At 36.5% G+C, this 11,807-nt stretch overlaps 1 protein-coding gene across 11 annotated transcripts in view; it reads right to left on the bottom strand.

Annotated features, from left to right (window-relative positions):
• RALGAPB (Ral GTPase activating protein non-catalytic subunit beta) overlaps positions 1-11,807 on the bottom strand; it is a 117,038-nt gene that overhangs the window by 64,558 nt on the left and 40,673 nt on the right. For 6 of the 11 annotated variants that reach the window (XM_017859109.1, XM_017859102.1, XM_017859101.1 and 3 more), the window contains 5 exons: positions 10,734-10,865; positions 4,115-4,293; positions 2,834-2,982; positions 2,488-2,704; positions 226-261 (listed from right to left, as the gene is read on the bottom strand). In XM_017859109.1, coding sequence (XP_017714598.1) covers positions 226-261; positions 2,488-2,704; positions 2,834-2,982; positions 4,115-4,293; positions 10,734-10,865 — 713 coding nt within the window. The remainder of the gene's footprint in view (positions 1-225; positions 262-2,487; positions 2,705-2,833; positions 2,983-4,114; positions 4,294-10,733; positions 10,866-11,807) is intronic. The other 5 variants (XM_017859110.1, XM_017859107.1, XM_017859105.1 and 2 more) reach the window with 1 other exon arrangement.

Below are 11,807 nucleotides of genomic sequence, written 5' to 3'. Positions count from 1 at the left end.
CCTGGAATTCATGACATGACCAGACTAGTATACAGAAATAATGGGACTGATTCAGGCAGATTAATTTGCTTTTGCCAACAATCTTCCCCATTCAAAACACAGAAAAGTATTTTTCTTCCCAAGTGCAAGAACTACAAGAGACAATGACAATCAAATTTTTAATGGAATTATGAAAAAAATAAAAACATGACTGCAATTAAGGAGAAGCTTCTGGTTCCTACTTACAAGATTTATAAGAAAGAAGAATTTGGATAAAAGATGCTGCAAGATAATAGAAATAAATGGAAACAAATCAAAGGACAGTAGTAATTATAAAATACTTTAAAGATGGTGAAATTTTACAATAAATTAAGAAGCTTTTAGCTTTTAAAAGTTAAATTAAAAGCTTTACGATACCACAAGCTAGTTCAAAACATAGGAAATTGTGCATTCAGGTCCAAAATTATGATTTTGTATCATGCAAAACAATGAACGAAGAAAATTACACAACTACAAAGAATTGAGGTTTTGAAGTGCCCATAACGTGCATTAAAATTTTAGTTCATTAACCCTTCCCAGCTCAATGTTACTTTTACAAAGCACAGTGTACTGTCATGTAAATCTAAAGCTAACCAGTTCAAAGAAGCAAACACTTTAAGTTAGAGGTGAACTGCATGGCAGAATTCCTTGATGGCAGCCAGTACTTAAAAACAGTTAATATACCCAAGCCTCCCACCAGACTCGAGACCTCAAGATTGGCACCTAGCATTCTAACCCCTTTAACTATTTGGATATCTCATATCTCCTGGGTAATGTAACAGCCTTTATCATCTCTGAACACAAAGAGGAGAAAAGGAGCTTCTATCCTCTCCCCAGCAAGGAAAAATTTTAAAGTAAGATGTTGTTCATATATGATTTGAAGTCTGGTTTTTATCTTCGGGTGCAAGAGGGTGAGCAAAGCTGTTACAAACTCCCTGGAGAGCAAAAAGATGTGTAAGTTCCCTTTAAGCAAGCTCACCAACCAAGTAGCAGGTTGAGCCAATCTAGATTCACGGATTTCAGTGTCAACAGCTCTATAGCCAAAAGTTACATTGTAAGAATTACATCTTAACAAAAATAAAAAAGAAAAACAGGACTGATTCATTCGAGAGAATGCAAATTAATAAATATAAACATGGTACAGAAAACTCAAAATATAAGGTACACGAACATAAAGACAAGCATAACCCAAAAGTCGTCTTTTAAAAGTTTTCACTTATTGTAAGTAAGCACATTTACCTATCCCAGAAGCACTACTTTCAATCTGTGAATAAAATTATAATATGAAAATGGCAGAATATAAAGTGTCTGAATTTGAACAAAATAAAGCAAGCAAAGATATCCCTAAACTCAAACATGGCATTCTCAAATTATATTCCTAGAAATCTTTATATTCACTATTTTTCTAAATTAAAGATTTGTAAGAACATTCGAAATAATTACATGTGTATAATGTTCACAGACATAGACCCTGGTTCTGAGATGATAATAATAGCTAAGAATTATAATAACAGCTAAGAAATCATTTCTAAGAGAAAGCAGAGACCCTTCTGGCCATTGTATTAGTTTTATCCTTGGAATTAACAGTCTCCCTAGAGATACATCAACTAAAGTAAGTAGACATCTTTTTGTCTTATTTCCAACCCCAACAGAAGAGTGCTTTCTTACCAAACAACCAATACACTCATTAATGCATATATCACAGTACCTTGCCCATGATAATAGCAGCTCAATAAATGTCAGCCATTGTCATTTTTCAGCTAAGACATATTATAAACATTCAAAACACTGCACTACCCCACCCATCCATCCTGCACCCTATGCCAAATATAATGATTAAGATGACAAAAAAAACCACCAGCTCTTATTTAGACAGTTTCCTTTTTATAATAAAATCTAAATGAAGATATCAGGATTGAGTTATTAATTCTCCACCAATCAATCTTATTAAGTTAAAGAGCAAGTAGTATTTCTGAAAGTGTGCCCTTGAAATAAAGTTCTCTAGACTAAAAATCTGAGGTTATAGTACAGTGTGAAGCAAAAATTTTCTGATGCTTACATGTACTAATGAGTGAATGGCTGTCAAAATTGAAGAAAACACTTCTTGTAATGTAAATTTCCAGTTAGAATTTTTAATTCTTTATATAAATTGTATTATCCTGGCTGACATGAAGGGAACTTCCAGGTCACCTACTGAAAGAAATCTGATTCAACAAAATGTGGCTAACCTTAAGTATGTCTAATAAAACCAGACAAAAGGCCAAACCTCATAGAACATACATGAAAAGAACAGGGAGGAAAACTTCTAAAGTTCTGTTACTTCAGCTGGAAGGGGTTAAGCACAAGACATTGCTTGATCAGAAACAGAGAGCTTTTTAAGATACATATTAATCTTGCAGGTAGGAAAGACTAAAAGAAAAGAAAAGGAAAAGGAAAAAAGTGATAACATATTTCTTGAGTAATATTTACCAGTCATGCTGCTGTCTCTGTTTATCCCATTATGAAGTTTACAGTGAACAAATGCTGCATCAAATAACCATGATCCAAAGAGATTCAAGATGCTGTTAACCTTTGGTCTCCGAGGGGCAGGCAGTGGCCGGGGTTCTGAACTAGTCTGATTTGGACTTGACAGAGGAGAGGTGGAAGACGTCTGGTGCTGAACTTTAGAGGCATGAGCAGTACTAACCTATTAGACGAACACAGGAACACACCCATACCAATGAAAAGTTTGAGAAAACAGTAAGACTTTATAAAAAGAATGGCAGATTAAAAAGCCAACCTTATATAGCTTAACAATGGTGACATAAACTCTTACTGTGCTTGTCTTCATGGTGGCCTTATTCACAGTAACAGCCCGGTGCCTCCGGTTATGTGGTGGGGTGGTATTGACAGCAGCACTTTGAGGCATACTTAATCTATTCACGGGTGTTGGGGGAGCACTGTCTGATCGGGGTCTAGAAATACCTTAAAAAAAAAAAAGGCAAATGAAATTATTCTTCATAGGTCAAAATATGTGATCAGAAAATTTTTCCCAGCAACCTAGTGAAGGCTTGGGACACATAGACTATAGCAGAGATTGCTAGCTGCCTCTCAGTATCTATTCACTGTTTCTTCCTGAGTAACAGAACACAAACTTTAGCTGGACATGGCTACCCAGAAAAAAAATGACTCAATTTTCAAGCTCCCTTTGCACCTAGACGTGGCCATATTTTGACCATAAAGAAGTTGGTGACTGTTGGGTAGGTCTTCTAAGAGATCTTCTTAAAGGACCAATTATATGCAGACTCTCCTTCCTAATTCCTGGACAGGATGTTTGGAACTCACTCAACCATCATGGCCCATGAGGCACTGTGCAAAGAATGGAGAGCCACCAGATGGAAGGGCCTTGGATCCCTGCTGGTGATGGAACCATTATACTGGCCCTGTACAGCCTAGCCCTAGATTTAACATATGTGAAAATAAGCTATCTTGTTTGTATTAGGATTTTTGGTTAAGTGGCAGCCAAACTTAATCAGAGCTAACATATTAACTGTACGTTAATAAGCATTTTAGAAAATGACAGATATTATAAATCACTGTCTTTCAACAGGTTAAAAATTTGACTTCTCATATATCTAAAATAAATGTGAAAACAGCTTAAAAGAATATCTCACTAAAGGTATAATTTTGCTTTTTAAAGATATACACGAGAATGGTCCCAAATGCATTTTCATCTGTATTTTCTTGGATAGCTAGTATGCACGAACACTCTTTTCTTTTGCAATCATTTACTCTTATCCTTTGTCCACTGATCTACTAGCTTAATTCTTGTTCTTAGCACCTTGTTTGATGTATCAGGTGGGTGCAAAAGGAATTGCAGTTTTGGCCACATTAAATGGCAAAAACTGCAATTACTTTTGCACCAACCTAAATATTTACATAAAAACGATAACCCTCTGGCTATTTTATTTGTTGCAAATAATTTTTCTTCGCTTGTTATTTGTCATCAAATCTGTTCATCTTTTCCTTTGGATGTTTTCTAATAACTCGTAGGGTTAGCCTCTAGAGTTATGTAAATGAAGCTCTTCATACATCTAGCAACATACACAAAATTCACCTAAGAATGCATCCACCAGACAGCTGATTCCACGCATGGCACGAAAAAATATTTGAGGCAGATGTTTAAGGCAGGGATACTGATTCAATTCTTGTGGCATTCCGCTCACATTCAAGAACTGTTCCTGAAATTTGGGAGTAGAGCTTATAATAGCTGGGTTACTCAAATCCACAGGATTACTATTAAAAGAGAGAAAAGAATTAATCACAAATTTAGAAAATTCTATAGCAATAAAATACATGTAATCTAATTTAAGAACAGGACTGTTTGTGCCTATTTCTTTGATTCAGAGAAGAGACTGATTTGTATTTAATGGGTTAGTGATTCAAATATCAACACTTCTTTACAGAAGATCTGCAGTGTAGTTACATGAACATTGCCTATTCAGAGCATGAGAATCAAAGTAAGACTTTTTAATTTTTTAAGAGTATACATAGACACCTTTTCTAATATGTTTAGAATTAAGCAATAGAAGATGGACATGGTGGCACGTGCCTATGGTCCCAGCTACTCAGAAGGCTGAGGCAGATCACTTGAGCCCAGGATTTCAAGGCCGAGGCTGCAGTGAGCTATGATCATGCCAATGCACTCCAGCCTGAGCAACACAGCAACACGCCATCTCAGGAAAAAAAAAAAGAAAGAAAGAAAAAAAAAAAAATTAAGCAATGGAATGGTAAAGCTATGTCAACAAGAACTCCAAGGAGAAAATTTTACTTTAGTATTAACATTTCCAATTAAAAAAAAAAAAACTATATTTGAAAATCAGGATTAGTGTTATAGTTTTATGCTGTGTTCATGTGTATGTACTAAAGCCATACATTTCAAAACAATGTATTTGTGTTTAATTACATTTTATGTACAGTTTGAAATATTTCCATTAAAACAGATTACAATTTTCACTCAAATGGTTTGCTTAGCATTCCATTAAGAAGCCTCTCCAATTCAAAGTAATACTGATAATCTAAAGCCGGTAAACAGAATTTCCACTACCTACAAGGCAAAAGAACTAGCTGAGAAATAGGAATCAGTGATCTATCCATGCTCTGGCTTTGAAAACCTCTTTTTCCACCCACCAAAAGAATTTCAAGTAACTGTAATTGGGGAAAGGGGAATGTGTATGCATGTAAGAAAAATGGGCTTCCAAGCATACTGTTTTCACAGAACTGTACTAGTCCATCAAGTAAGACAGAGGAGAGGAGATTCGTCGCTACCAGCAGTGCCTGCTGGGGGCTGTAGTTCAACTCTTCAGAAATTAGAAGAACAAGGAGTAAAGCTGAAATGGAACTACACCTAAGTCCAGCAGAGTTTGGTTAAATTCATGTCTACGACACATCAAAAACTGGAGAGAGAAAGGTTCATACCAGTTTCTCCAAAGGTAAACCACGAATGATTTATTGGCACCCAAATATTTAGAGAACAGATTCAAGAAAGTAAAACTTGAAATGAGAATGGGTAACAAAGGATACGAGAAACTAAAAGAAACTGCATTTCGGCAGTTCCAAATGCCCTGTGTACCTGATGCATTTGGGGAACCTGTTAAAAATCCAGATTTTACCTAAATTTACTGAAACAATCTCCAGATGGGGCCTAAAGGGCAGGTGGGCATACACAAGTCCAAAGACAAGTATTTGAGAACAGTATGGGAAACAAAAATGAAAAATATTTTTTTGTTTTCCTGGAAAAAGATGAATCACTAACATACAACACAAAATATTGATGCCTATCTCCCCATCATATACAACCTTCATCCTAGGAAATTTGCCAACAATCGCAAATAATCACAATCATAAATAATCCTCATGACCTGCCACTCGCAGCTTATTTAAGAAAGGAGGTAAAATTGTCCTAAAGGAGGTATCCAGATGTCTGCCATAGACCTAATTAATGAAGATAATTTGATCCAATCTTCCCTTTGGAGAAACTAAGCAAAGGGAAAGCCCCCATGAACTGAAAGGACAAGCACTGAAGTCAAGCAGTATCACAGCTATTTACACCACTGGGCAGTTATCAAGAGACTGCATGTCCCCCTCTCAAAGGCACGAGGGAACAGGGACTCAGGAGGAAGCCTGCTGGAGAAAGAGAACAACGCGCATGCACAAGAGAATCAAAAAAGCAAAGAGAAGCAAATGACAGTGATTTGTCCCGAGGCTGCCTTGATTCCTCCCCAACGTGAGAAAGGGTTGCTCACTGCTTCAGAGCCTGGTAAAACTGCTCTGTCTTCACATAATCTCTTTTCTCACCTGCATTTGCTTAAGTAGGCTCCTATTTTGCCATCGAAAATAACTCTAACTAAAGTACCACAGTCAGCTCAAGAAGAATATCTAAGAACTACCTCTAAAAAAGACTCTAGAACTAGAGTTTTGCTGTTCATTTATTTCATACTTTTAAGGAACATAAAACTTTGACACAACAGACCATAAAAAAGGATAGGAAGTTTTCCTATCCAATTCATCAAAAGATAGAACTACAGACAATTCAGAAAACATTAAAAGAAAAGCATTCCATAACCAAGCAAAACTTTTCTTTCAGGAATGATGGTTCAACATTGGGAAATTAATTAATATTTCACATCAACAGATGNCAAATGACAGTGATTTGTCCCGAGGCTGCCTTGATTCCTCCCCAACGTGAGAAAGGGTTGCTCACTGCTTCAGAGCCTGGTAAAACTGCTCTGTCTTCACATAATCTCTTTTTCTCACCTGCATTTGCTTAAGTAGGCTCCTATTTTTGCCATCGAAAATAACTCTAACTAAAGTACCACAGTCAGCTCAAGAAGAATATCTAAGAACTACCTCTAAAAAAGACTCTAGAACTAGAGTTTTGCTGTTCATTTATTTCATACTTTTAAGGAACATAAAACTTTGACACAACAGACCATAAAAAAGGATAGGAAGTTTTCCTATCCAATTCATCAAAAGATAGAACTACAGACAATTCAGAAAAACATTAAAAGAAAAGCATTCCATAACCAAGCAAAACTTTTCTTTCAGGAATGATGGTTCAACATTGGGAAATTAATTAATATTTCACATCAACAGATGAAAGAAGAAAAACCACTTAATTGCTTAAATGGATCCAAAAATATTATTTGAAACAATTCAGTACTACTCCTGACTTTATTTATATTTTAATTTTATTTATTTATTTTTTGAGACAGTCTTGCTCTGTTGCCCAGGCTACAGTGCAGTGGTATGATCTTGGCTCACTGCAAATCTGCCTCCCAGGTTCAAGCAATTCTTGTTCCTCAGCCTCCTGAGTAGCTAGGATTACAGGTGCACCACTATACTTGACTAATTTGTTTTTCGTTTTTTTTTTTTTTTGAGATGGAGTCTCGCTCTGTCGCCTGGGCTGGAGTGCAACCTCTGCTTCCCAGTTCAAGTGATTCTCCTGCCTCAGCCTCCCAAGTAGCGGGAATTACAGGCATGCGCCACCACACCCAGCTAATTTTTGTATTTTTAGTAGAGACAGGGTTTCACCATGTTGGCCAGGCTTGTCTCGAACTCCTGACCTCAAGGGATCCACCCACCTTGGCCTCTCAAAGTGCTGGGATTACAGGCGTGAGCAACCACGCCCAGCCCGTTTTTTGTATTTTTAGTAGAGATGGGTTTCACCATGTTGCCCAGGCTGGTCTCGAACTCCTAAGCTTGCCACCTGCACTGGCCTCCCAAAGTGCTATTATTACAGGCGTGAGTCACTGTGCCCAGCCTTTATTTTCAAAAATTTTTAATTGCTGGCCAGATGTGGTGGCTCAAGCCTATAATCCCAGCACTCTGGGAGGCTGAGGCAGGTGGATCACGAGGTCAGGAGATTGAGACCATCCTGGCTAACACAGTGAAACCCCGTCTCTACTAAAAAATACAAAAAATTAGCTGAGCATGGTGGCGGGTGCCTGTAGTCCCAACTACTCAGGAGGCTGAGGCAGGAGAATGGCGTGTATCCAGGAGGCGCAGCTTGCAGTGAGCAGAGATCGCACCACTGCACTCCAGCCTGGGCAACAAAAAAAAAATTTAAAAATAAATAAATAAAATTTTTGATTGTTTAGGAAAGCAGGAGCATAAAAAAGAACATGTAGTATCGACAACCAACATCCTACTCAAAATTCCATATATTAGAGGCATTCTGAAGAAAATCAGAACCAAAAAAGGTGCCAAAACAGTATCACTTTAATTCAACAGTGTTCTAGAAGTTCTGAACGATGCAGTAAAATAATATACAGAAATAACTGTAATAATAGCAACTTTTAAAGACCTACCATGCACTAGGCATCATACCGTTTTACATGCTTTTTCTTCTTCAATTCTTATAACGAGATGGTACAATCATTATTCCCATTATGTAGATTAAAAAGAAACTGAGGCACAGGGAGAATAAACTGTTCAAGTTCACAAAGAAAAAACTAGCAGAATTTGAACTCAAGTCCAAGTCTTACTGCATCCAAAGTATTTTTAATTAGTCACCAAAACAAGTATGAATTATTAGAAAAGAGACACTTCTTATTTGCAGGTATGTGTCCATATCTCAGAAGAATCAGTGAAATACTCAGAGCTCTTTTAAATGCCATATATAATATACAAAATAACATGAAGTAAAAAATGTTCTTTACAGCAGTAATAACCATCTAGAAGACAGAATAGCAGAAAAGAGTTAGCTTTTCACATCAGCAACAAATACCTAGAAATAATGGTAAAGAAAATATTAAAAATATTTGTGAAGAAGACTGTAAAACATTTCAATAAGATACGCAAAATTCTGAAAAAAGAAAAAGACATGCTTTTAGAAAGGCGGACTCAATATCAGATATCAGCGTTTCCTAAATATAAATACAGGCTTAATACCAGTCTCATCTTTGGCAGAGTCTGGCTAGCTGTTCACAACTTTCTCTTTTCTTCTCTGTTCTCTTGCAATTAAGTGTGATGTGTGTCTGAGTTCTGGCTAATGGAATATGAGTAACAGTGATTTATATTACTTCAAGGCCTGACACATAAAACCCTCCCACAAAATTTTCCTTGTTCTCTGTTCCCCATCTGCTAGTCAGATACGAAACTCCTGCTTACAACACTGAGGTCCTAATGGAGTCATCTGTTGAAGATGAAAGAGCCTCTGCCAGCTGGATCCCTGAACGACTATGTGAACAGAGCCAGTCCTGATTCTAGACTTTATAAAAGATTTTCAGGTTCATTTGCTAAAGCAGAACATATTCCTTACCCTAATTAATACACAATCCAAACCCCAGAAGATTTCGTTGAGGTTATTCCTTCTGTTTGCTTATGTTTTGTAACTTGAAAAATTGGTTCTAAAAGTGATCTGAAATGTTAAACAGGCAAGAAGAGATAAATACTCTAAGAGAAGGAAAAAGAGAAAAAGACATTAGGCCTACTAAATATCAATAATATTATAAAGTTAAAATAATTAAGAGTGTGACTCTGACATAAAAATAAATGAAGAAATTAATGAAGTAATATGGGAACTAAAGATGAATTCCAGGCCGGGCACGATGGCTCGATGCCTGCAATCCTAGCAATTTGGGAGGCTGAAGTGGGTGGACTGCTTAAGTCTAGGAGTTTGAGACCAGCCTGGGCAATGCAGGAAGACCCTATCTCTGCAAATTACGTGCGTGCGTGCATGTGTGTGTGTGTGTGTGTGTGTGTATATAAAGACAGATCCTGAGGTATATAAAAGAACTTACTATTACAAAGGAAACAACATTGGAAGAAATCATAGGTGATTATCCGATCAAAGAACACAAAAGAAATAGAAAATGATCACAGAAAGACAGTTAAAAACTAAGATCACTGACAGCTGAAAAACACAAACTAGAACTACAAAATGTGAAGAAATGATACAAAATGATTAACATACCTAACTTATAAAAGGTCATAAAGAGTAATTCAGAATCACTGATACACAAATAGAAAATTAGGCTAGTCAAACCAGAAAGAGAAGAGATGCAAGGAAAACTTTAAGAATCAGTTTACAACAGAATAAATGTCCCACAGAGCACACGAATGGGGCTGGAAGAGGGATAAGTAAAAAGTGATGAAACTGAACTGAAAAGAATTACTATATAAAAGACAGGGACAGCAGGATGTAGAAGTATACCCCTCTGCAAAATTTTAGGGTGTTTCTCCCACTGAAACTTTAAACAGGCGCTTGGAGGAGGGCTCTGAGAGGCAGACTGACCAGTCAGTGCTGGACACAGAGAGGAGCAAAGCAACCTCCAGTCCCCAAAGAATGTGACAAAATCCCAAGAGAAAGATCATCAGCCAGGCTGCAGCAACAGGCAAGAGAACAAGTGTGGCATCTACCACAGGGAACACGTTCCTAGAGAGTGTAAACCAAGAGCGGCTGAGGACAGCCTAACCCTGCTGGGACAGGGAGAGCAGGAGGCACAGGATAGAAACGTGCTTGTTGTCCAACAGGGTTCCATTTGATGAATGGAGCTTAGTGTCCACATTCTGAATTCAAACAAGAGACTTACAGCATGGTTCCTGCCCTAAGACACTTTGATGAATGGAGCTTAGCGTCCACATTCTGAATTCAAACAAGAGACTTACAGCATGGTTACTGCCCTAAGACACTTACTGGGTAAATAGCACATGAAATAATAAAATAACAATACCTTAGCATGTGTAAAAAGCGAAACCATGTCTGTGCAACACACTCATTATCCATTTCTGGAGGGATCAGACTGGCATCTTCATCGGGAACTTTAAATGGAGGAAATGAAGGCCCATATGTAAAGCGTAGCAATCTAGAAAATAAACGCACACCACTGAGTCCATTTCTTAACAGATTGAAAAATACACTCAAGCACAGAAACATGAAAATAGATGAAATGTATGTACCTCACATAAGTGAACAAGACATATGGAAACTCTCATTCATAAAACAGACAAACTGAAAGAGGATTTCTAGTTTTTTATGTTTGGGACGATGAATATGCTAATTACTCTGATCAATCACTATACATTTTTAATACATACATCAAAACATCACTACGTAATCCAAAAATATGTACAACTATTATGTGTTCATTTAAAAAAAAAAATTTCACATTGAAAACAAACTGGAGACCTCCAAGATGATTTCTAATGGAAAGAAGCTGGGAAGAAGAGAGTATATGCTGGTGTATATATTTTATATGTAATACATGTGTTATTATTAGCATCTTCTTTACAAGATACACGAGTTTTTGGGTAAAATAAACAAGTATACCAAAAAAAAGAATGTTTTAAATTATTTAAGATACTTAAATTATTTATAGATAATAAATTTAATAATTTAAGATACTTAAATTATTTATAGAAAATTATGTAAGATACTTAAATTAATTATAAAATAATTATTATTAAAATACTGCTACTTCCTGCTGTCCTTGTCTTTTATATAGTAATTCTTTTCAGTTCAGTTTCATCACTTTTTACTTATCCCTCTTCCAGCCCCATTCGTGTGCTCTGTGGGACATTTATTCTGTTGTAAACTGATTCTTAAAAGTTTTTCCTTGCATCTCTTCTCTTTCTGGTTTGACTAGCCTAATTTTTCTATTTGTGTATCAGTGATTCAGAATTACTCTTTATGACCTTTTTATAAGTTAGGTATGTTAATCATTTTGTATCATTTCTTCACATTTTGTAGTTCTAGTTTGTGTTTTTCAGCTGTCAGTGATCTTAGTTTTTAACTGTCTTTCTGTGAT

Source organism: Rhinopithecus bieti, unplaced genomic scaffold (assembly GCF_001698545.2).
Source record: "Rhinopithecus bieti isolate Rb0 unplaced genomic scaffold, ASM169854v2 scaffold_38981, whole genome shotgun sequence".
Lineage (NCBI taxonomy): Eukaryota > Metazoa > Chordata > Mammalia > Primates > Cercopithecidae > Rhinopithecus > Rhinopithecus bieti.
Note: the sequence above shows the minus strand (reverse complement) of the source record. Positions and strands in the feature narration are given on the sequence as shown.